At 46.3% G+C, this 22,884-nt stretch overlaps 2 protein-coding genes across 7 annotated transcripts in view; both read right to left on the bottom strand.

The window, feature by feature from the left end:
• Positions 1 to 2,864: 2,864 nt before the first annotated feature.
• Positions 2,865 to 12,322, bottom strand: ANKRD60 (ankyrin repeat domain 60). Its single transcript, XM_066237572.1, has 4 exons — positions 11,926 to 12,322; positions 6,912 to 7,042; positions 5,271 to 5,436; positions 2,865 to 3,160 (listed from the first exon to the last, which is right to left on the bottom strand). The coding sequence occupies exons 1-4, from the start codon at positions 12,320 to 12,322 to the stop codon at positions 2,865 to 2,867; spliced, it is 990 nt and encodes a 329-aa protein (XP_066093669.1).
• A 199-nt stretch (positions 12,323 to 12,521) lies between these two features.
• Positions 12,522 to 22,884, bottom strand: part of LOC136307860 (serine/threonine-protein phosphatase 4 regulatory subunit 1-like) — a 73,112-nt gene continuing 62,749 nt past the window's right edge. For 5 of the 6 annotated variants that reach the window (XM_066234804.1, XM_066234806.1, XM_066234807.1 and 2 more), the window contains 5 exons: positions 22,084 to 22,184; positions 19,851 to 19,971; positions 18,907 to 19,041; positions 16,517 to 16,658; positions 12,522 to 15,434 (listed from right to left, as the gene is read on the bottom strand). In XM_066234804.1, the coding sequence (XP_066090901.1) occupies positions 15,280 to 15,434; positions 16,517 to 16,658; positions 18,907 to 19,041; positions 19,851 to 19,971; positions 22,084 to 22,184 (654 nt within the window). In that variant the 3' untranslated portion in view covers positions 12,522 to 15,279. Of the gene's footprint in view, positions 15,435 to 16,516; positions 16,659 to 18,906; positions 19,042 to 19,850; positions 19,972 to 22,083; positions 22,185 to 22,884 lie in introns of those variants that run through there. The other variant, XR_010726012.1, reaches the window with a different exon arrangement.

The raw sequence follows: 22,884 nt of genomic DNA, 5'->3' as shown, positions 1-22,884 counted from the left end.
GGCAGCCACCGTGCCCACTTCGAGGGTCAAGAGGGTGTTGGACACCAGGCCAATAGACCAGATGCAGAATGAGAAGTGGCATCTTTGTTTAGCTGCCCCTGAGACAAGAAGGGCAGGGTGGACCAGAGGCTGGCAGCAACGACGCTAGGTCAGCCAAACCAGTTCTGAGAAAGATGTTCAAGCCACTCTCTGAACCACAGTGTGTGCCACCTCTTTCTAATCTATAATGCATAGACCTCCAGAAGGATTCGAGGCAACATAATTAAACATATGTACAAGACAGGGCGACTCATTATGACTCACTCGGGGAGGAGACCGGGTATTTGCTCCAGGTGGAAACTAACTTCGACTCTGAGCATCCTGGCTGCCCAGGCAAGTAGAGACACAGCTGTCATCTGCTGATAATGAGGGGTCCACCTCTCCAGAGGGTATCCCTGGTCCCAAGGAATGTTTTCCAGACTGACATCAGGCACCTGGTGAACCATGTCCCTGATGGCAAAGAGATACAAAGAAATCCCCCTTCGTGTAGGCACCAAGAAATCCAAGGACACTCAGTGGCATTTTCATGGGGGCACTGAGCTCAAAGGTCAGTCCATCAGTTTTTTTGGTTGTAGTAGCGTAAGAGAGTCCAAGAAAGCCACCAAGCGGTTCTCTTGTTTTCCCCCTCTCTCAAACATCAATAATGTAGCCCCTGACTTCAGCAGGGTTTTCCCACCAAGCTCTTAGATGATAACTAGCATCTGTTGAGTGCTTTCTATTTTCCAGGCCTTCCAGCACCCAGAGGGACCAGGCACCATAATTACCAGCCAGCCTCTGGTCACAAGGCAGAACCAGCCAGATGTGGATCTGGGTCCACACTGACCCCAGAGACTATGTCTCTGCCCTACCCCAGCAGTTCTTTGCTCTGCTGCGAATCAACTCTTCCAAGGCAACGGACATATTATTGAATCTGTGAGGCAGGCTTATTTGAATATCAGAGATAGGATGTTGAGATTGCCCAGAATGAAGAGCCCCCAGGACCTACGGGAATGTTCAAATGACCCTGCCACAGGCTGAGCAAAATGTCACCACAAAGAGTTGGGAACTTGCCCAATTTCTGGCCGTGTTTAATTGAATTGGGGCCATAGAAAGATAGAGTGCTTGCCTCTAAAGTTCTGGAGACAAGTGTCAGGCGGTTGGCTCTCCTAACAACAAAGACAGCAAAGCAAAGCTCCAGGCAAAAGATGACTTTGAGTGATGCCACTTGTTAAGTTAAAAGGGTACTCTAGCACCCCCTCTCCTCCCAACACACCTCATTAACTAAATGAACTGACCCATTTGATGGGGTTATTTACTATCTGCCTATTGACTTTGGATAAAGCCTGCCAAAAAACAAGATCTCAGTTTTGACATAGTTGATGATAAACTATATATTATTTTCCCCCTATTATTTGTCAAGCGAATTGCTGAGCTGGGTACAGCCACGTCCACTGAGTGTAAGGCCACATCATCAACACAGATTTTACCCGCTATAACAGCAGGAAATGCAGCCAATTAACTTAAAAGCGAAATCCGGTTATTAGGATCTAAGTCAGAAAGCAGGGCGCCAGGACTCAGTGCCATTTCCATCACTTTACAAACAGAACTGCAGTGGTTGAGAGGCAGTGCCACACAGACTGATTCCAGGAATTGTGTCAGAATAGAGCGATTTAGAGAAAAACACACGGCAGGTCCCGTGGCCATTCCTACCCTGTGGTTTTAGAGCCAATGAGTCTAAAGTGGTTTTTATCACTTTCCTCTGTGAAACAAGTTATCTTGGCAAAGTAGGGCAGCCCTGTGGGTGTACCTCAAATTTTCTCCTCTTTTTGTGCCCTATCATAATCCTAAAAAAAATTTAAGCCAACACTTAGACAGCTTGGAAAGATCTAGTAGCCTTTGATCCACATGTCTGCTGAAGCTAAGCCGTGGCACCCTCTTCAGACAGGCAAGTGTATGTCAGTTTGCCCCAGTCCTCAGTGTTCCTTATTGTCTCCCCCACCCAGCTCACTCACCCACACAACAGGCCAGGCCCGCAGGTCTGTAGCTTGTGTAAGGTACAGAGCCTATAATTAAGCATGGACATTGCCCCATAGGGTGCTGTAGTGACCCGGGTTCTAACAGGAAAGGAGAAAGCTGGTGGGAGGAGGTGCTTGGGCCATTGGGGATGGGACATAAGACAAGAAGGTGGCAGCTCCTTATACAAGCTCACCTTTACTTTTCACACCGTCTCCCCCAAATTCAAAGCCAACTTGTCACCTTTCAACAAAGCAGGTGCCCATGGAAAACATGTTTGGAGACCCAAGCCCCTCCCCCCTGACTCAAGCAGCAGATGCCTCCAGGGTGACTCAGGAAACTTCTGGAACATTACTGGTTCTGGGAGCCTTTTATTCTATGAGTTCTACAAACTGAAACTCACCGCCCACACTGCATGCGCCCTCCTGACATTTGCCAACACTTGTTTTGTACAATAACAACTAAGCTGTTCTCACTATTTCTGGTTGCTCCTATTATCCCAAATGCATTAGACGGCCTCCAGACAGGGGAGAAGGTAATTGGCTCTCATCACTCCAAGCGGAGTTATTGGGCACCACGTACAAATAGCTTAAAATTAAAGGCCGACATCAAGCCTATTAGGGCCATAATGGATTACAAAATGAACACAACTCACCCATTTCTATCAACTCCCTCCCCAGGTCATTTGCAACCAGGACAGATAATTTACTATCTGATTCAGATTAATTGCTATGTTTTTCCCTTCCTTCCTGCTCACCGAGGGTCACTGTGACTCGGAACTCTTAAAAAGGTACCCAAATCCGCTTTGACCAGCAAACCTCCCCAGTGGGGAGCTAAGTTTTGTTCTTTTTCTCAGAGCCAGACCCGAACTTGCCCGTCTGGCAAGGCTGGTACGAGCTCCAGGCCTCTTGCCCCGACTTCGCCATCCAGTAGGCCACGAACATGCGCCGCTCATCGTGCTTGCGGTGCAGCCGGCGGACGATCTCCTTGGGGGTTATCCCCTTGGCGTCCTTGTCATGGATGGAGGCTCCGTATTGGAGCAGGAGGCTTATGCAGTCCGATTGGCCCATGGCTGCAGCCACGTGCAGGGGGGTCCTGCCCATCGGGGATTGGCCGAGACAGTTGGCTCCTATAAAATAAGAAAGTTAGCTGAGGGAGGCCACCCTCCTGGCGCATCCGGGAAGAGAAGCATGGGCGGGGCCGAGGCTGTAAAAGGAATGCTTGAGAGAATGAACAACTGCTCCCTGTGCTCAGGACCAGGTGCAAGAGGGGGCAAGATTGCCTGCAGGCTGCTCCTAAAAGCCAACGGTCTTTCTAAAAGCCTGTACCATCCTCCTCCAATTCCATTGCTGGCATCCATTGCCCTCGGGATAATATTCTAGGTCTTCACTGCTCTATCTCATCCCACCTTCCCCATCACTCCAGCAATACCCCCACCGATGCTCTTCTTCCCTACCCTCCACCCTCCAATCATACCAGCCTCCTGTCTTTACCCCTTGAATATACCCCACTCCCTCACCCCACCCCTGGCCCTCCCACATGCTATGTGCCCCTTGCCAACAACATTCTCATCCTTTTGTGTTCCCTCTGGGCCACCTCTCCCCTTCCTTAGGTCTCATGCCTTTCCTCAGGAAACCCTGCCTTGACCTCCCACCCCACGAACACTTCTGTAGATGCTCGGGAGATATTCTGCGGCTTCAGAGCGTGCTGAACACAACCAACCGCGGAATTAATTATTTGTAATTATTTGCTGACTCCCCTTTGTAAATTCCATGAGGGCAGAAAACCCAGTTGTTTTTTTTATCACTGCCGTTTTCATCCCCAGCGCGTAGCACGATGCTGAAGGAGACAGGTGCTCGGGGGGATAACAGACAACGGGCAGCCTGACTCATGGACGCACTTGACCTCAGTCGCATCCCTCACTGCCTCCCGCAGGTGCATGGGCTAACGACAGGTGTCCAGTGTGGACTTGTTGAATGGAATCAAATTCTGGGTTAATAAATGTCATGACAGAAAAACAAGGCAATTCAATTCCACGCAGCTGACATTTCTATGAGCAATGGCTTGTTGGTGAGGGAAAGGGTTAATTAAATAGGTTTTTTGTAATGCCCAACCTTGGCCAAGATGCATCTTCGCAACAGCTGTCTGCAAAGGACAGAAAACTTTGCAAAGCTAGCTGTAATTTTTTAACTGGTGCTTTCAAATACATCACAGTTCCATCAGAGTGAAAATGACTTTTTATGAGCTTAAAGGACTACTGGGCTGTGAAAAGCCCATATTTCATCTTACAACAGGCAGAGAGCAGAAGGCCCAGGAGGAAGGAGGGGAATCCAGCCGGGAAATGCTCTGTCCATCACAGACACACAACCTGGTCATCCTGCCCAAGCATCTGAGATGCTTCTCCCCATCTTGCTTGGTGGAAGTGGGAAAGAACAACAACAAGAAAAAAAAGCAAAGATTGAGTAGGGAGAGGCTGGGGTCAAGGCCGGAGGCAGGAAAGAAAGGGGTCTAATTTGGAGGAGAGTTGGCAAGAGAGACCCTTGGATGAGGCCCTCTTCTGAGCTTCCAACTACTGACCAAAGACCCTGTCTGTCACACGTTCTTCCTTTTCCCGAGGAAGCCGTGGCCTGGGCTGTCCGCAACTATTGTCCATTGTTCTTGAATGGTCTACACCTCAATCTGTGGGCCACTTCTCCAAAACATCCTACATCCAGGGTGGATAAAGTATACTCCTGCAAAATCTCACGCAAATCCCTTTCATTCGGAGACAATGCAGGCTACGGCTTGGAGGGGGTGGGGAGAGAGAGAGAGATGAAGGGAGGGTAAAGGGTTTGGAGTGACCGTCTCAAGGCTTGGGGGAAGGAGGCTGGCCGGCCTGCCAACCACAGAGAGAACTGCCGACGGGGTGAAACTCGTGCAGCAGCTTGGGAACATCCCCAGCACGTCTGGTTGGACAGGGAAGTCAGGAATCCCTTTCGGCTGCTCTCCTGAAAGTTCCATCTCCCCACCTCAGAAAGAATTTCCTTGAGACCTGGCCACAGGAGGGGGACACAACCTCTGGTTAGCATGTTTAGCATGTCCTAAGACACCTCAGAAGGGGACCGTGACGAGTGGTTGACAAGACTTGGGCCCAGGAAACCACTGCTGAAGAGACTGGGAAGATAAACCACTCTGTCCTCCTTACTCACCAAAGACCTGAAGTCTGGAATAGAAAGCACTCAGCTTTCTATTAGAATTACCGTGTTCTAGAAGGTACTTCACAGTGTCCGAGTGACCTCTGTGGGAGGCGACATACAATGCCACAAACGCTCTCTGAGCTATCCACTTCTTCCGCTGGTTCTTTCCCATATATTGCGAATTTGCAGTTTGGTACAAAGAATCTTCATCCACGCCAAGGCAAGACAGCTAGGCAAAGATACACAGAGTGACATGGGTCTGAAGGATTTCATAAGGACACATTTCCCGAGCAGGTGGGTGACGGGTCACTCCCAAGGGAAAGTTTGCTCAAATGTCAAATTAAGGGTCATGATGGAGAAGTTGGAAAACACCCAGGGGAAGACATTGTTTGACACTCTATACATGTCCAGGAAATACGAATTTACCATCAGGCAGGCTCAGAAGGCAGGAAATTCTTCCTGTCAATGTTTTGAAGAGAGAAAAATAGATTTTTTTGGGTGTCCAGAGGAAGGCGGCTGCGGCCTGTGAGGAGGACCCCAGCCAGCATGCAGTGGCTCCCCAGAGGGGAACGAACTTCTCCGGAGACCTGATGAAGTCTGACCTTCCGATCTATTTTCAGGTCCATTGTATTCTTTAACTTTTGGAACACTTTGAACTCGGCTCTTTGTGAATAATAGCCCCATAATATCATCATCTTGTGGTGGATTAAGGCTCTGAACACAGGGTGGGTGCACTGTCCCTGGTGCCAGTGTCTGGTGTGGGGCGGCAGAGAGGCAAAAATGCGACCATGTACAAGGCAGGAGTGATGGCAATTCTGACTTGGGACAAAAGGACTTGCCCCATGTCCAGAGCAAGAACTAGGACACCAGGGACAGGCTGAATCACTAAGGGGACCTGGGAGAAGGGGCTGTGTGGACAGCCGGGCAGGGTCGCACCCTTCCTCTGCAGCTGTGCACCCACACAGGGAGTGCTACAGTCCTGGCCCTGCGTCCCCCAAGCCCACCCACCCTTCCCAGACTGAATCCCAGCTCTGCTCCGCACCCAGCCTTCCCTGACCCCTTTCCCAGCCGGCAGGGAACTCTGTCTCCTCTCCTCTACAAGCTCATCGCTTTTCATCCGAATCTGTTCTCTAGAAGGAACATACACTTGCCCCCTTGTGCCTGAGTAATCCATCTTCACTGCTGGGTCCAAAAGCTGGTTTCCTCCTCTACCATCGCCCACCCCACAGCCCAGCTGAGAGCCTAGCACAAGGCCTGGCAAAGAGGAGCCACCTGCTGTGTATCGGGGCGGGGCTGCCCCCCCCCCCCCCCCCCCCCGCTAGGATGGGACACCTTCCTGTGTCCTGGGCCGCAAGACTCCAGGTTACCGGGAACGCTTCACTGGCGGTGAAATCGGGTTTCTAACTTTACAAAACACACACGTGAACAGAGAATGCGCTGCCCTGATTCCTTCGGGGGGCATGAGTGAGTTATAAATCATGAGTAAGGGAACACAGTGAGATCACAAACCCAACGAGTGAACAGAAACACTCAACCCCGTGTTCAATCATTAGAACACACGTCCTTGTTATCTGTTTTCCCTACTCTGAAATGTCTTCTTAAATATACATATTAAAGAGTAGGAGATCCCACACACTCGCTCACATGCACAATTTATAGTTGCTTCATGAAGCGTAATATCCATTTAAAGAATCGTGAAAGCACCTTACTGGTATCCCCTTCTGCAGCGGCTAGAACCAGGTCTGCCCATCCATCATAATGCCAGACACATAATGAAATAATTCCACCAGGGACGACATCATGGAACTTCAGTGTAGTGTCATCCATCAAAATTCCTATGGAGAATCAGTTTTTCTTTAAAAAAAAAAGGGGGAGAGGTATTCGAGATAAACTATTATGGCAGTTTAGTTAAGAGATTATCTGACCTTATGTACAACAAAGATCATTTTAGAACCTGGAGCGCTAATCTCCTTTGATGACTCCACACTAATCTGTCTGTGGTTGTTAATGCTTTTAGAAAATTAATTTGGCTTGGCTTAAAGAGAAGCCAATCCCTCCCCCCAAAAAAGGGCAATTTATAAAATTCTGTAAAATTTATAACTCATCCTATTGCAAATATATATATATATATATATATATATATATATATATATATATATATATATATATGAGTCAGTAAAGTCATTTTATGAGGCAAACTACAAATAGAACGAAAACTTAGAGTAACTATTATTACGGGCATAGCACAATGTGGTTATACAAGTTATTACAAGTTATGTACGTCAAGTTAAAATACTCTGGGGTAAATGTAGTCATCACTGGCTAGAGAACTAAAAATAGCAAAATTCTGTTGGCTCTTTCAAATTCTAGTTGACAACAATGTATCTCAACCTCGGCACTATTGACACTTGGATTGGATACTTCTCTTTCGAGGGGCTGTCCCCGACACTGTAGGGTGTTTAGCAGCATCCCTAGCCTCTACCCACTGGACGCTACCATCACCTAGTTATAAACATCAAAACTGTCTCCAGACACTTGATTTTAGATAGTGAACACACAGTATACAGATGATGTATTTATAGACTTGTATAGCTAAAACCGACATAATTCCATTAACCAGTAGCACCCCAATAAATGGGGAAAGAACCAAAAATTTTTTTAAAAGTGTCTGCAGACATTGCCAAATGGCCACAACCCCTGAGGGCTAAAATCGCCCTAATTGAGAACCTATGGTAATAAGAATTGTGATATTGACATTCATCATAATTTGAGTTGGGGGTGTTAGAAGTCCTTTTGTCTGTGAAATCACCCAAAACTACCTTTTATGCACACCAAAAAATGGGGTGGGTCCACTCACGCTTCATAAATTTAGACTCATTGGGGAAGAGAGTCAGAAATAGAAGAACATTTCAAGAAAGTGAAGTTTCATTTAGCTTATCTTTTTAAATACACACGTTTCCTTACATGGCTACCTATAGTTTTGCTTAACAGATTAATTTGTTTTCTCCATAAGCAATGCCACATGTGTGTAAGTCTCAACTCTGGCCGGATTGGATTATCATTTATTCCAAGTGGAATTCATGAGTTTCGTTTTATTTTTCGGTCTTATGATCGAGTGATTACTAAGCACCTGCAGTAAGTACGTACGTGTTTTAATCCTCAAGGCAAGCTAGGTCTGTCTAAAAAGCAACCGCAGGCCCCTAGTACATGGCAAAGCCAGGACTCCAACCAGACCTGCCCCTGCCTACAGCTCTAGGCGCTTGTCACGCCAGGCTCTGTCGGCATCTCTGGTTACCAGCAACTCAGGATGGTGGATGTAAACAGGAAATGGTGACTAGCAAATCTGTTAATTAGGGTCTTATTTGTGGTTCCCACACAGAGGATAATCAGTAATTAGTCTAAAAAGACAACTTGTCTTCCCATCAACTTTGAAAAAAATTGTGTAAAGCTGTGTTTCCCTGTGAGAGACGAGAGCGTGAGTCACACGTGCTGAACAGCTCTTCCAGAAATCAGAGCGCATTCCTTCTTACAGGCGGGCAGCAATTGCCTTCGGTTTAGACAAACACTAATTATCGCCCACTAAATAAATTTATTAGAGTTGACGACAGACGTGTCAGGGCGACCCTCATCCATGGGTCTGCTCACCCCTGTCAGACTGAGTCTCTCAAGGTTTTCATTACACATTATCTCATTTGATCCTCCCTGGCAACCTTTCAGGTGAGGAAAGAGGCATCAGCTCATCATTTATAGCCAAAAGCCCAAATTTCACCTCTCAAGGTAGCCACACCTTCCCTCTTTCTTCCTGGCCATCCACAGTAAAGACAGCAACCACGGGAGTTCAAGCCTCCAACAGTCGCTATGTGTGTGCTGAGGGACAGGATTGTGACATCAGTGTTAAGTCACCATCCTGTGACTTAGCTTTCTTGAATTTATTGCCCAGCATAGCTCAACAGCAGAAATAAATGAACGGAAGGGGTGCCAGACATTTGTAGTTTTGGAAATCGAAGTTCTTCAAGAGTTCACCCCATTTTTAACATGGTAAATACAGGCTGGGTTTAAGAACTTTCCCTCTGAATAAAGCCTCAGAAAAGCCCCCAAAGAGTATTCCAAATGCTCCTCTACTACAACCAGTGTGTAGGAAGGGGCCTCAGCCTTCTCTATATGTGACTTTCCCTAGTCGTTTCTGTCTAAGGAGGGAAATGGGACTGAGTCTTCTGTGGCTAAGCGGGCTCGGCGCACCGATGAGGAAACAGCCCCGGAAGGGCAGCGTGCTGAGCGGAGCTGTGGGCCAGGCTGTTCCGAATCTGTCTGTCTCCACCGTTCTGGCCCCTGCAGTACCACTGCAGTGTATCTGCAGTATCACTGTTCACATTCTCACATTCTCTGGGCTGCAGCCCACAGAGCTTTTCATATCTTCCTTTTCTTCAAGTGTTTTTGCATTGATTTCCAGCGGGTGGGGAGATGATGATGGAGGCCAGGGGCTTTGATCCTGTTCTCATATCCTAAATATTGTAGGGATTGGGATAGGGACAGCCAGGTCCTCAGGCTGATGAAAGGAGATTGATGGAGAGGGAGAGACTGGGCTCTAGGGTGTTTGCCCTCCACTGGGTGCCTCCCACTTGGGCTGTGTCTGGACAGGGAGCCCAGGGGTCCCGATTTAGCCACAGTGAGCTTTAGGTACTGGGATCTGATTCCAGCTGAGCTAGCTTTGAGCTTCTGAGATGAACAAGGACACAGCCTGAGATTCTGGGTTTGGATGTGAACTGGGTTCTTGCCAGTGTTTGGGGTTCAAACGTGGACAGGATTTGCTTTGAGATTTGGGGTCCTGATGAAGCAGAGTTTGCTCTGGATTTGGGGTTCTGATGAAGGCAAGGTTTACTTTCTGTTTTGGGGTCCTGGTATGGAAAAAGTCTGTTCTGGGATGGGGAGTCCTTGCATGGGCAGGACTTGTATTGAGATTTGAGAGTTCTGGTGTAGCCCGGGGTAGTGTGGCAACTACGGGTGAGGAATCGGACGGATCTTCCCTGGGATTTGGGGGTCTCGATGGCAATAAGTTCTGCTCTGAGATTTGGGGTCCTGACACAGACAGGGTTTGGTCTAGATTTGGGGGTTCTGATGTAGATAAGGTTGGCTGAGGAATTTGGCTTTCAAATATAAGCAGAGTTTGCTTTAAGTTTGGGGGTTCTCATGTAGTAGGCAAGGCTTGTTTTGAACTTTGGCTTCCTTGGATTGCTGCTGATGTAAAGATGGTTTTTATGGAGATTTGGGGTATGAGTATAGGTAGGTTTTACTTGATTTGGGGGGTCCTATTGTGGGCAGAGTTTGTTTCAAGCTTTGGAGCTCTTTTGAGGACACTTTGCTTGGAGTTGGGGTTATGGTGTAGTCATGGTGAACTTGGGATCTGGCTTTCAGATGTGGGCAGAGCTGGCTTTGAATTTTGGAGTCCAGATGTGGGAAGAATTCATTTTGGGCTCTGGCATCCTTATGTGCAGAGATTGCTGATCGACTGGCGTTCAGATGCACAAGAGGTTAGTTAGAAATTGGGGGCTCAGAACTCGGCATGTCTGCTCTGGGATTTAGAGCCATGGTCTGCAGAGAGTCTGCTCTGGGCTTCAGGTTTCTGTTGCAGACAGGCATAGTTTAGGGATTTTGAGGTCCTAACGCAGGTGTGGTTTGCATACAGATGCAGGGTCCTCAGGTGGGCAGAGTTTGTCCCAGGCTTTGGCGTTCATCAGTGAACATGGTTGCTGGAGGCTTTGGGGTGCTGATGGTCACATGGATAGCCTAGGGATCTGGGGCTCAATCTTAGCCAAGTTTTGTTCTTGGTTCTGGGGTCCTGAAGTAGGCAGGGTTTGTTCTGAGCTTTAGTGTCCTTGTGTGGACACAGTTCCCAGAGGATTTGGGGTTCTGAGGTAGTCATGGTTACCCTGAAGATTTGGAGTTGGAGCTCAGTCTTAGGTAGGTTTGTTCTAGGGTTTGGAGTCCGGAGGTGAGCAGGGATTGTTTCATGCTTCAGCCTCCTTGCGTGGATACAGTTGCCGAAGGATTTGGGGTTCTGAGGCATTTGTGGTTAGCCTGAAGATTTGGGGCTAAGCCTTGGGAAGGTTTGTTCTGGGGTTTGGGGTCCTTGAAGTGGGCATGTTTGTTTTGGTCTTTAGTGTCCTTGAGTGGACATGACTGGCTGGAAGACTGGGGATTCTTATGTCCACATGTCCAACATGGGAACTTGAAGTTTACTTTGAGTTTGGGGTCCTGCTCTGAGCAGATTTGCCCTGGGTTATGGGGACCCATTGAGGACAGGCTTTTGGGGGGCTTGCAGTCTCGTGTGGACACTGTTGGCTTTGGGACTTGGGTCCCTGATAAAGACTTGGGCAGCCTGAGGCTCTGGGCTCCTGAGGGGTTCTGCTGTGGCAGCACGTTCTGGGATCTGGGGTCCTGACATGGGCAGGATTTTTGTTAAGAGTTGGAGCCCTAATACAGTTTGATGAGTGGGGTCTTCTTGTGGACAGGGTTTGCCTTGAGATTTGTCTAACGTGAATCTGTCTACCTGGGATTGCTTTTCCATCTGAGGTTTCCGAGGGGTTGGGGTTTGTTTTGACATCTTGGGGTTCTCATTGGCACACTTCCCTTTGGGGTCTACAGGTTCAAATGGGGACTAGGCACCCCGGATCAAAGGCGTACGCAAAGCGAGGGAGGGAGTGGGTTGGGTGGGGACCACCTTGGTCCAGATACCGGAGCCGCTGGAGGTTCAAGGGGATGCCGACTATCAGGTCCAACTCCTCTTTGAGCTCGCGCACCGTCATGTCGTTTCGGCAGTTCGTCACTTGAAACATCTCCTCGGTCTCCTCCATCAACACCCGCATGACAAAGACCTCTGGGGCCAAGTCATGCGCCAGGTTCACAGCCTGCGGTTCCCTGTCGCGGCTTTGGCTGGGGGTGCGGGCCCGGGGAGGCGCGGGGAGACACCGCGAACCTCGGGGAGGTGTCTCACTGCGCCTCCCCGGGCCCACCGAGCCCGCCCTCCACCCGCCCCGCTGGCGCGCCGCGGGGTCGGAGCGAAGGCCGCCCTCATGCGGCCTCGCCACTCGCGCTCTGCCGGCGCCCGCCCGCCTCATGGCCCACCGCCCGGTCCCCGCTGCGCGTCATCCCCGCTCCAATCGGTGGTCGCGTCATCCCGGATCCACGCGGTGGCCGCGTCATCGCCGCCCCCGCCTTCGTCGCCCCCTCCGGAATGTCCGAGCCTTCATTGTGAGCGGACATATCCCGCAATGAAAGCAGTGACGAGCCTTAAATAAAAGGAAAGGGCACAGGCACTCCCTAAAACAATCAGAAAGCTTTATTGAGATCAGCAGAGGCCCCGCATCCCAGCTCCAACCACATCCCTAATTCCCAACTCCAGCTCGAGGCTTCCAAGCTGCTCTAATGTCAGTTCATTTTAACCTGGAAGACGAGGCAGCTTCTGACCAGTTAGGAAAATGTGACCTCTTCAAGTCTGTTTAAAATACAATCTTTGCATAATTCGGGGCCAACTACCTAGAGAAATTATGCGTGAATAAGGCTCTAAATCATCACTGCATGCGTCATCTGCAGAGGGCTGTAAAGTGCAGTCTTTAGTCATGCTCAAAAATCACATTTCTAGCATGAATGAAAAAACCAACATCACAGAAATAGAACTCCTTTCAGCAGATTTGGTGAAAAAACAATACAAAAAACCCTGCCACTTGGACAGTCCGGAAGTAAGAGACAGACCTTCATGAAACCTGGAATGCTGTATCCAAAAACCCATCAATTTTGAAAATGCTGTTAAATTCTTAGGAGTGACAAAGGTGCTGGTAAAAAAAAACACTTAACAAGGAGCAATGTCCACGCTGGTGAAAGGCTGGGATGGCTGTATTGTTAAGACACCTTTTAAGGGAGCTCTCTGTGAGAAACACATCTTGTGCTTTTCCATTAATTCGCCAGAGAGGAGGAGGAGCATTCAAGTCAACAGGAAGCTCACCGCTGATAGTCCAATCCCACACACTCAACCCTTGGGAACAAGAGCAGAGAATGCGTGGGGAACCAGAACAAGCCTAGCGGAAGCTCAGTGGTTACAAGAAATAAAAAATAAAGTATGAACTTGAAACATACGTTTTTGCAGAGAAATTAGTCATAAAAAAAAATCTTTGCATTGGAAAGGCATTCATATTATATCAAACTTTTAACATATAAACTGACACTTTAAAGGCTAGATGATTCACCAGAGTCTCTACAATGTCTGCAAGCGTGTTTGAGTCAGCATGCAAATTCCACACATCACAACACAAACAGAAGCTAATCTTTTTTCCTTAATAGAAAATCAAGCTCTGCACAGAATACAAGATTCCAGTTGAATAATTCCACTTGCTGCTAGATCAAGAGATTTTTAACAACATGACAATCTGAATTTCTAGACAATAAAAAAAAAAACTAAATTGCTTGTTACTGAAGCAAAACACTACCTCCATCTACTTACTGTAGGCAAGAAATGAACACAAAATGGACTGAGGTTGTTTTATTTTCTTTTACTATGTAGCCTCCAATTAGCCCACTCTACTGAAGCTGTCAAAATGTGACCCTGGTTACATCTTGCAACTTCCTCACATGCACCTTGTTTTCGTTGGCACACTAGAGATGGCTCCCTTTCTGTTTAAAGCAGCAGCTCCATGGACCTGGGGGAGGGGAGAGCAGCCTGGATGCCAGCAAATTTAATGGAGAGCTCCAGAAATTTTATTTAGAACAAAAGAAGGCAGACCAGAAAAAGGCCCAAAGGGGAAAACGGAGCCAGTGGCCGTGCCAGTGGCAGCTGCCCTCGGACCCTGCCTTTGATAAGAGGTGCGGGGCAACAGGCAGCACGAGCACACGTGTGTGCAGAATTTGGTCATAGGGTCCCAGAACCTTGAGTTACTAATGAAAACCCTGTTTAAATTCTAGAGCATCTTTCTCAGTCTAAATGATAAAAATATGCAATGTAAGTTGTGTACCTAAGTCAATTTGAAGAGTATCATAATTTAATATCCCAAACCACTGGTATTTGTGGGCAAGTAAATGAACTGATCAGACTACGGTTTCCTATCTTTTGATTAAGATTCTACAGCATTTGATATAAAGGCAATATCCATGCATCTCAATGACCAGTTTTGCCCCCAAGTTCTTAAGCATATCAGAATATATCCATGTAACAATGAAGTCTTTCTACTTCTTGTCTCTTCTACGAAAGGCCAATACATATCTTTATGGCTCCAATCCTGCAAGAAGGGGAGGGAAGGAGGAAAAGTTCCCAACAGTTTCTAACAAACCCACAACATCAGAAAGATTGTCATAAATCCTTCTCTAGTAGATTTCTTTAACCTACAACATCAGAAAGATTGTCATAAATCCTTCTCTAGTAGATTTCTTTAACCTACAACACCAGAAAGATTGTCATAAATCCTTCTCTAGTAGATTTCTTTAACTATCACTTTTTTCAAAAGTAAACAAATTGGGTTATATTTGCAGCAACTCAAAGTGGAGCATAAATTTAAATGATGTATTTGTTCTGTTCACTGATAGCAAGCTAATATTACATCAATATCTTTTCTTCCTGTCAAGAGTTATTTACATATGTACAGTATCTCAGTTAAAAATAAAATATAATACCATAAACTATATTTTATAGGGAAGCGTAAGGGAGCCAAATGTGCATGCCCATTCAAACTGAAAACTTTTAATACACCACTTTATCTGTGTGGGGGAGGCTTTAAATAATACAGAATCAAGACAACAAACTGCTGTGGGTAACCTCAGGCTAAGGAGGCCCCCACATCCAGGGAGCCACCTGGTTCTATGACCTTTCAGATTCTGCATCAGGCCGGTGGGGCACAGAGCGTGGCCCAGGCCCGGCCACCTGGAACCTGAACCCACCCAGGTGCAGCCCCATGACTACAGGTGGGATAGGGGTTGTTTGACTATGTGGTATCAAGAGTTTCAGAACTTTTCCTCCCTCAGCAGGTCTGATTACAGAGAGACATGTGCACCATGTATGGAAGGATCAGATTGTGAGCAATCAGAGTGCTCAATTCTGTTTCTCAAGCATGGGAGTGTCTAGATTCCGTCGCTTTGGTTCCAGGGTGGCAAAAAAGGAGACATCTTGGTCCTGGTCGGACTGCAAAGCTAAGACAGTCTCTTCAACGACTTCAAGATGAGGGTGACCGGCATTTCTAAAGTAAGCTAGAGAGAGAAAAACAAGTTTGAATCTCATGTGCCATGAACTGTGTTCTAAAACATCCTCTAGTTTGCAGGATTCTTAAACCACATAAATGACAGTAAGTCATTTTTCAAAGAAATGTCATATATGTAAGTCCTTTAAAGTGATAAAAATTGCTTTAATCAAAGAGTATTTCCTAATTTTAAAGATGTACTCTCAAGAATAGGCAGGCATATTTAAAAAATTATAACTAAAAAATTTTTAATATTATCTTTTCTTCCTGCCAATAGAAGTGAACTAGCCAAAATTAAGTCCTGCTCAGGTTGTAAACAACTGACAAGGTTGGGCTATATATTTGTTCTTACTGACTATAAAACCAGTGCATTAAAACCTAATTGTAGGCCCTGGCCGGTTGGCGCAGTGGTAGAGCATCGGCCTGGCGTGCAGGAGTCCTGGGTTCAATTCCCGGCCAGGGCACACAGGAGAAGCGCCCATCTGCTTCTCCACCCCTCCCCCTCTCCTTCCTCTCTGTCTCTCTCTTCCCCTCCCGCAGCCAAGGCTTCATTGGAGCAAAGTTGGCCGGGGCACTGAGGATGGCTCTATGGCCTCTGCCTCAGGCACTAGAATGGCTCTGGTTGCAACAGAGCGACGCCCCAGATGGGCAGAGCATCGCCCCCTGGTGGGCAGAGCATCGCCCCCTGGTGGGCGTGCCGGGTGGATCCCGGTCGGGCGCATGCGGGAGTTTGACTGTCTCTCCGTTTCCAGCTTCAGAAAAATACAAAAAAAAAACAAAAACAAAAACAAAAACTAATTGTAGTTAAGGCTTAAATTTGCTACCTTTCACAATCTGCATATCATAACTCAAAATTCACAAAGTTTCCTTCATTTCTAGAGGATTATGTAATATTTTGCATTGTGGCATGTTTATTAAATGTAGAAACTGAACCACATTCATTTTCTTAGTCCTTTTATGAATAACATAAAATATGCATGGAAGTCAATAAATTTATATAATAAATCTGAAGTAGCTATCTCATAGTTGGCCACAGTTTCCTAGAGAGGCATCATATTGCTGTCTGATGAAGTTGAAAACATGTCCACATACCCTTTTCCAGCAGCGTCTGCCTCAGAGCTTTGGCTAACAAAACCCTTACGTTGGGCACAGGGTCCGATGCAAGGCTTAGCAGGCTGGGGAGTAGATGTTCAACAAACTGGTCTACAGGGATACACTCCTCACTCACCACTGTCTGTGATGAAAAAAAAAAAAAGAGCCAAACAGTTGGTATGTTTCCATGGTGATCAACACGGTTCTTCCGAAAGCACCCAGTGCTGTAATTCCAAAGAAGTAATCTTAGCATCTGTTGGTCTAAGGGGTATGTATGTGTCTGAATCTGGTTAGAAACACAGTTATCATTTCGTAATTTATCATGAAGCACTGGATTACAAGTGGTATAGTATTTGGTGGAGAAAGCTAAGGCCTTGAGTTAAACAGGGCTAGGTTCAAAACCTGATTTGATCACTTACTGGCTTTGTGGCCTTGATTCACCTTCCTGAGCCTTAGTTTACTCATCTGTACAATGGAAAGATGATGGGGATGGCAGATTATTCCTGCAGAGGCTAGCCTGGCGCCCACCAGTAAGGGTCAAGAACCTACACCTCTGTCACTCACCAGAACCCAGGTTCTGAGGGCAAGGGCCATGCCTGTCAAATGACAGCCAAATCCCTGGTCCCAATCCAGTGCCCCCAATCCAGTCTTACAGGAATTCTTGCATTAATTCTCACAGTCAGCCATGGGAATCAGAATCAGCCTAATATTACAGGTGAGGAAATTCTGGTCCAAAGTGGTGGTGACACCCAGAGGTCCCATGACCAACAAGCAGCAGTAGGGTGGAGAATCCAAACCAGATGTGTGGAATCTATAGATCTAACTTCTACAGATCTTCTCACTGCTGGAAACCACAGGAGCGGACATGAACTAAGTGTCCTCCAGGTGGTAGGCTCACACTAGCCAACTTAGAAGCATATGCTCATTAGAGCCTCCTGACCATTCCAAGAGGGTACGTATACTGCTCCCCCACTTCACAGGTGGAAAGGCAGTAGAGATAGGCTGCTTGGTTCAAGGCCATTCCTTGGGCTTCAGACCCGCTGGTTCTGGCTCCAGGTCAGCTCTCAGAGCCTCCAGGCACTCATCTTGCCCTGTAGCTGCATCTGAGTAATAACGGACACAACCCTGAGGAGGCAGTCTTGGCTGAGAACCCTCTTCTTTTGTTGGTGTTACTGGGGGTTTTCTAAATCTTTAATGACTGATTAGTGAAAGCACACAACACATGAATTGTTCTGGAACAAAACTGGTCGACATTTTTTCTTTTGTTTCATCATGAATTTCCTAAATCTGAGATAAAGAATTTAAAAATAAAGGTAAAAATATCTTGTTTACCCTTTCTCCACAAAATGATCTGGAGCACCAACTTCTTTACTAACTGTTGTGTCAGGCCTGTGGTTTGTGAATTTGGTCCTTCATAAAGTGGATGGCCAAAGCCCTGTGATGCCCCTCCAACCCACAGGGGGCCCTGGTGAGTCCTTCAGCGGGGGGGGGGGGGGGGGGGGTTAGGAGCGAGAGAAGGGGGCTTTGGGATCGGGGTCAGGTGGAGCCCAATCATATAGGTTTACTGTACTATTAACCAAGGTGGGGGATGGGTTCATAAGATTCATTATACTATTCCCCCTATCTTTCCATATGCTTGAAAACGTGCATAAGGAAAAGTTAAGACTCGTAAGATAATACGTTAGCAGAAAAAAGCATAGCTGTATACTTCCTGTATAATCTTGAGCAAGTTACTTAACCTCTCTGGGCTTCAACTGCTTCACCTAAAAGCTAGTCTAAAAGTAAACAAGTGTGCCATGCTCAGTGGACAGTAGTCCTTATTATTGAAGGTCAGCTGTATGATGAGATACCTGTCACACAGAAGCCATCCTCCCCAGCCAAGCATGCTAAGTAGAGAGGGTGACCTCAGGATCTGGAAGGCTGACATGAACTTCACTTGATACAAATGAAACAGTCTCTGCCCTGACCTGTTGCTCTGTCCTTCACCTCACTTTTGCTCCAAGGCAGCTGGCTGAGGGGGGCAGTGACGTACACAGCCCTAGAGAAGACATGACGGGAGCAGGGCTCTGGACGCGGCCCTCGCCGCATACATGGGAGGTGCTGGGAGGACAGGAGCTTGTTTATTCTGTCTCCAGCATCTAAAGTATGCTTGGCACACAGTAGGTGTTCAGCATCTATAGGACAAATGCACGTATATGTCGGTTGGGAAACCCTGAGGAAGTCACTTGGTCTGGCTGGGTTGGTCCCAACCTCCTGAAACAGAAGTGGGCTTGGTCCTCTGATCACCAAGTTCCTATTTAGTCCTCCAGGCCTGGGTTCTTCGTCTGGGGCCTCTGATATCACACATGGCAACTCTGTGCCCAGGGCAGACTCCCCCAGGCCATGCTCACCTGGCAAATGAAAGCGAAAGCTTGCCTTCCGACCCACTTTGAACAATGCCGGAACCTTACAATGAGCTCATTGATGAAATTTAATCCCAAAGCACTTTCACTGTTTGAATAGAACTTCTGAAGAATAGCCACAACCTGAGAAAAAATTAAAAGCAAATTTAATATGCTGCCATCTATCTGAATTATGAATACTATGCTACATGGAAACTAGACATTTTTATGCAACTTTCCACCTTTAAAATAAATTTATAGGCATGGGAGAAAGTAATTTTATTATAGTAATCATTAGGACACGGAGGAAAAAGGATTATGTTTAAGTATATGGCAATACACAGACACACTCACACACATAAAACCCTTCCTTAAAATAAAATTTAACAAGGGAATCGCATTGGAAAAATACATCATTAATCTTAAGATTCCAAATGTGAGAAAATGTCCCCTTACATAATAACTAAATCATTACCTTTCAGAACATGTCATTTTTATAAAATTTTAACACCATCAGAGTACCTTAGTAAATCAATATTTCCAAGTGAGATATTTCCCTCTCAGTCTTCAGCTGGTATAAAAGCCCACATAAAACAGGATCAGCTTATCTATGCTGGAGCTTTTGTTCATTAGCTACTTTTCTACAAAGCCATACTGTAGAGTAAACCCAATCCAAAACAGTAAGCCACCAATTAAAGGGTTTCATTTATAAAATTATCCACAAGTCCCATCCTTGAAGCATGCAGCTTAACAAAAAAGCTATCTTACGTATTGATAAAATTATCATACAGTTCCTAATTCCACAATAAAAAAAGCTTGTTTCATAGGTAAACTGACGAAATATAAAGAAGTTAATATGAAAGAAAAAAAATAAAGGAGCTACATACAAAGGGAAGAAACATAAGTATTCCTATTTCCCAAAATCACAAACAATAAAAGCCAGGATTCCTTACTAGTTTGAAGGAGACCCACCGAACTTCGGACACTTTATCTGCGCACAACTTTAGGGCGATATGCATTAAATAATCATAAATATCATTGGGGTTATAGAGTTCCAAAATCAGTATCAGCTGCCTGAAATTCAAAGAAAAGAAATTATTTTCAGGGGCAAAAACACCTTATGACTTCCTCTTTATTCTCACTGCATGTTCCAGGTAAGAACAGCCAGGCTGGGAAACAGGGCAGTGAAGACCCCAGGCGGTTTCCGGCCAGGGTCAGGACAAAAGCAAAGAGCCGAGGGAAACAGCCACTCAAAGAAAAGGAAAAAAAAAATCTTGACTCTTCATCTCACATGCACAAACAAATCAAATAAAAAGGAAATAAATTAAAGTTGGTAAAACAGAGGCTGAGAAATTTATGAGTAGGGATTTACTATTTCAATTTTAGGTTATCAGTTCAAAAGCACATAAAACTTTAAAAATCAGATAACATAAAAATAGCCAGAACGCTGAAGTTCCCAAAGATCAACAGATCAAGGGAACACTCAAATGAGATTTCACTCCTCCGCAGTGTTCCTGAAGCTGCAAATTACATTTTCTGCTGGTGCAGAGCTTTTCAAATGCAGCCAGGTCCGCTTGGAGAGAACTGGGAGCAGCAGCAATTTACTCCAAGGGGGGAAATTCAACACGGGCTGGTGGGGAAAACCTTCTACCCGAGCTCTCACTGCTTTCTACACAGGGATGGGAAGAAGGACATGAAAATAAATGGCATTATTTCCACATTGGCAACAAAAGGAAATGAAAAAGAGATTGGAAGGAAGTTAGAACTAGAAGCCAGGAGTGCCAGTGAATATTTTCATATCAAAAAGCACTGTTTCCAGAAAAATGATACCAGTATCATGGGCACAGGGAGCACAGAATTCATATCAGTGGCTTTGGCTTCAATAACCACAGCCGAGATGGGAGATAGCCAGTGCTCAGAGATTCTGTCTGGTGATGCTAGCCAAGCTGGGAGCCAAACCTTGGCTGTCCCCCAGCTGGTCCTGTCTCAGGGAAGTGTTAGCCCATCCCTGTCATCATCCCTGGCCGCATCCCCTCTCCGCCTCCCACCCCACCCCACCCCCACCTCCACCCCCATCCCCATCCCCATCCTCATCCCCATCCCCATCCCCAGCCCCAGCCCCAGCCTTATCCCCAGCCAGGAAGCCAGCCGGAAGCCGTGGGGAAGCGAGTCAGCTCTGAGGACCTGGCCGAGTTTCCATACACTGACGCTAGAGGGCACAATGCTTTCATGAAAAACTTGGACCTGTTTTTCTGTTCTCTTAGAATATATGCTGGGAACATGGCATAATGACTAAGACCTCAATCGTTCAAATTAAGCATAATGATCAAAGATCACAGCAAAGAGAAAATCTTTTAGTTTGCCCACGGCATTGGCCAAATCATATCCTGAATAGCTGTAAAAGCTTGATGGATTTCTACAGGGAAGACAATTATTTCAGAGATTTCTAGTTGAGGGAAAGAAAAATGAAAACTAAAGATACTGAAGTAAATCTCGACAAGGTGAAAACTAAAACCCAAACAACAATCACCACAAACAAATCCACTCGATACTGCGGAAATCACATTATGCACCTCAGGAAGGAGAATTATTTAAAGTGAAGCTTTCACTCTATTAGAATCACTAAATTCTTTAACATTCCCTTTGCTGGCACAGATGGAATTAAATAACTCCTCACACAAAATGACGTACAGATCTGAGCCACCTTGGGGGTCGGTTTTATTTAATAATTGTCTCATCTGGGTTAGATCTTTTCATATCTCTCACTGTAGCATAATTTTCTTTAGAAGCTTAAGTGCCTAAACCACACTGTGCCCTACAGAGAAAGGCTATGCTCAGAATGTTCAAGAAAGCTCTGGCAAAAGAACTGCTCCGATTAATAGGAAAATATTGAAGAGTGGGTGATTCATCTTTTATTTGGTTCGAATAAATTGCTTTATAGAACAGCAGAACACTCTAATTCCAAAGTGGCTCGGGCCCTGTCATCATCTAAAAATGAATGTCTCCCCGGAGACAGAGGTATTTGTAACTTAGAGCTTTGGAGTTTGGTTTATCCCTCAATAAAAACTTCATCTCTTTATCCAAAAAACACTATTACTGCTAGTTTAGAAATCAATTAGAAGGTAGGGCAATGAAGAATTATTCCATCTAATTTGCCTCTCACAGCCCTGCACAGGGTTTACTTACTCTGCTAGTTCATGTCGAAACCTCCAATTCCTGCTGTTATCGGTCACTACAAATTCTTGAAGTTGATAAAGATATTCTCTCCTCTTGTCTTCAGGAAGCAACTATTTTTTTAAAATGTATAATAAATAAAAATATATAATCCCTCAACATGACCCCAAATATCCTGTTTTATTATACTTCAGATTATACATTTGTCACTGGCAAGAACTGTGCATTCCTCTACTGGCTCTAGGACCCAGTGTGGTCGTGTTAACACTGCTGGGGACGGACGCCAGTGTAACCCTGGCTGCTGCCAGCCTCCTCCTGGGCTACTGACATGCTGTGTGTTCGCAGTGCCCCAGCTCATCCTCCTGCCAGGGCTCCTGACCCGAGAACCCCATGTGTGTGTTCACAAGCACCGCGCGGGCTCTGGACCCACAGGATAGCTAAGCCGGGCGCCAGGGTCCTCCAGAAGTAGCTCAGCACGTGGGAGCACTGCAGTGATTAGCTTCTCTGGGCCATTTTCAAACTCTTATTTTTGCACTCACTCCTTTGGGAAGGGAAAAAAATAGGCAGGGAGGGAAGCAGCAACGTCGTGCAGAAAAGGCCCCGTGTGCAGAAGTAAGGTTGATCTCAGCTGGGCTCAGAGCCGGGCAGGGCCGCCTACATGGGGGCCTGGTTCCTTCTGACTTGGGAAGCATGCTGACTGCTCTCCACCAGCCTCCACAGAACTAGTCCTCTGAGGGGCAGGGGATTAGGAGAAAGGGTATAAAACACTCACCCATCACCAATAGAACACCCACTTTAAGATGCTGGGTATGT

The sequence above is a fragment of the Saccopteryx bilineata genome, chromosome 6 (assembly GCF_036850765.1).
Source record: "Saccopteryx bilineata isolate mSacBil1 chromosome 6, mSacBil1_pri_phased_curated, whole genome shotgun sequence".
Classification (NCBI taxonomy): domain Eukaryota; kingdom Metazoa; phylum Chordata; class Mammalia; order Chiroptera; family Emballonuridae; genus Saccopteryx; species Saccopteryx bilineata.
This window is presented reverse-complemented; position numbering and strand designations above follow the sequence as displayed.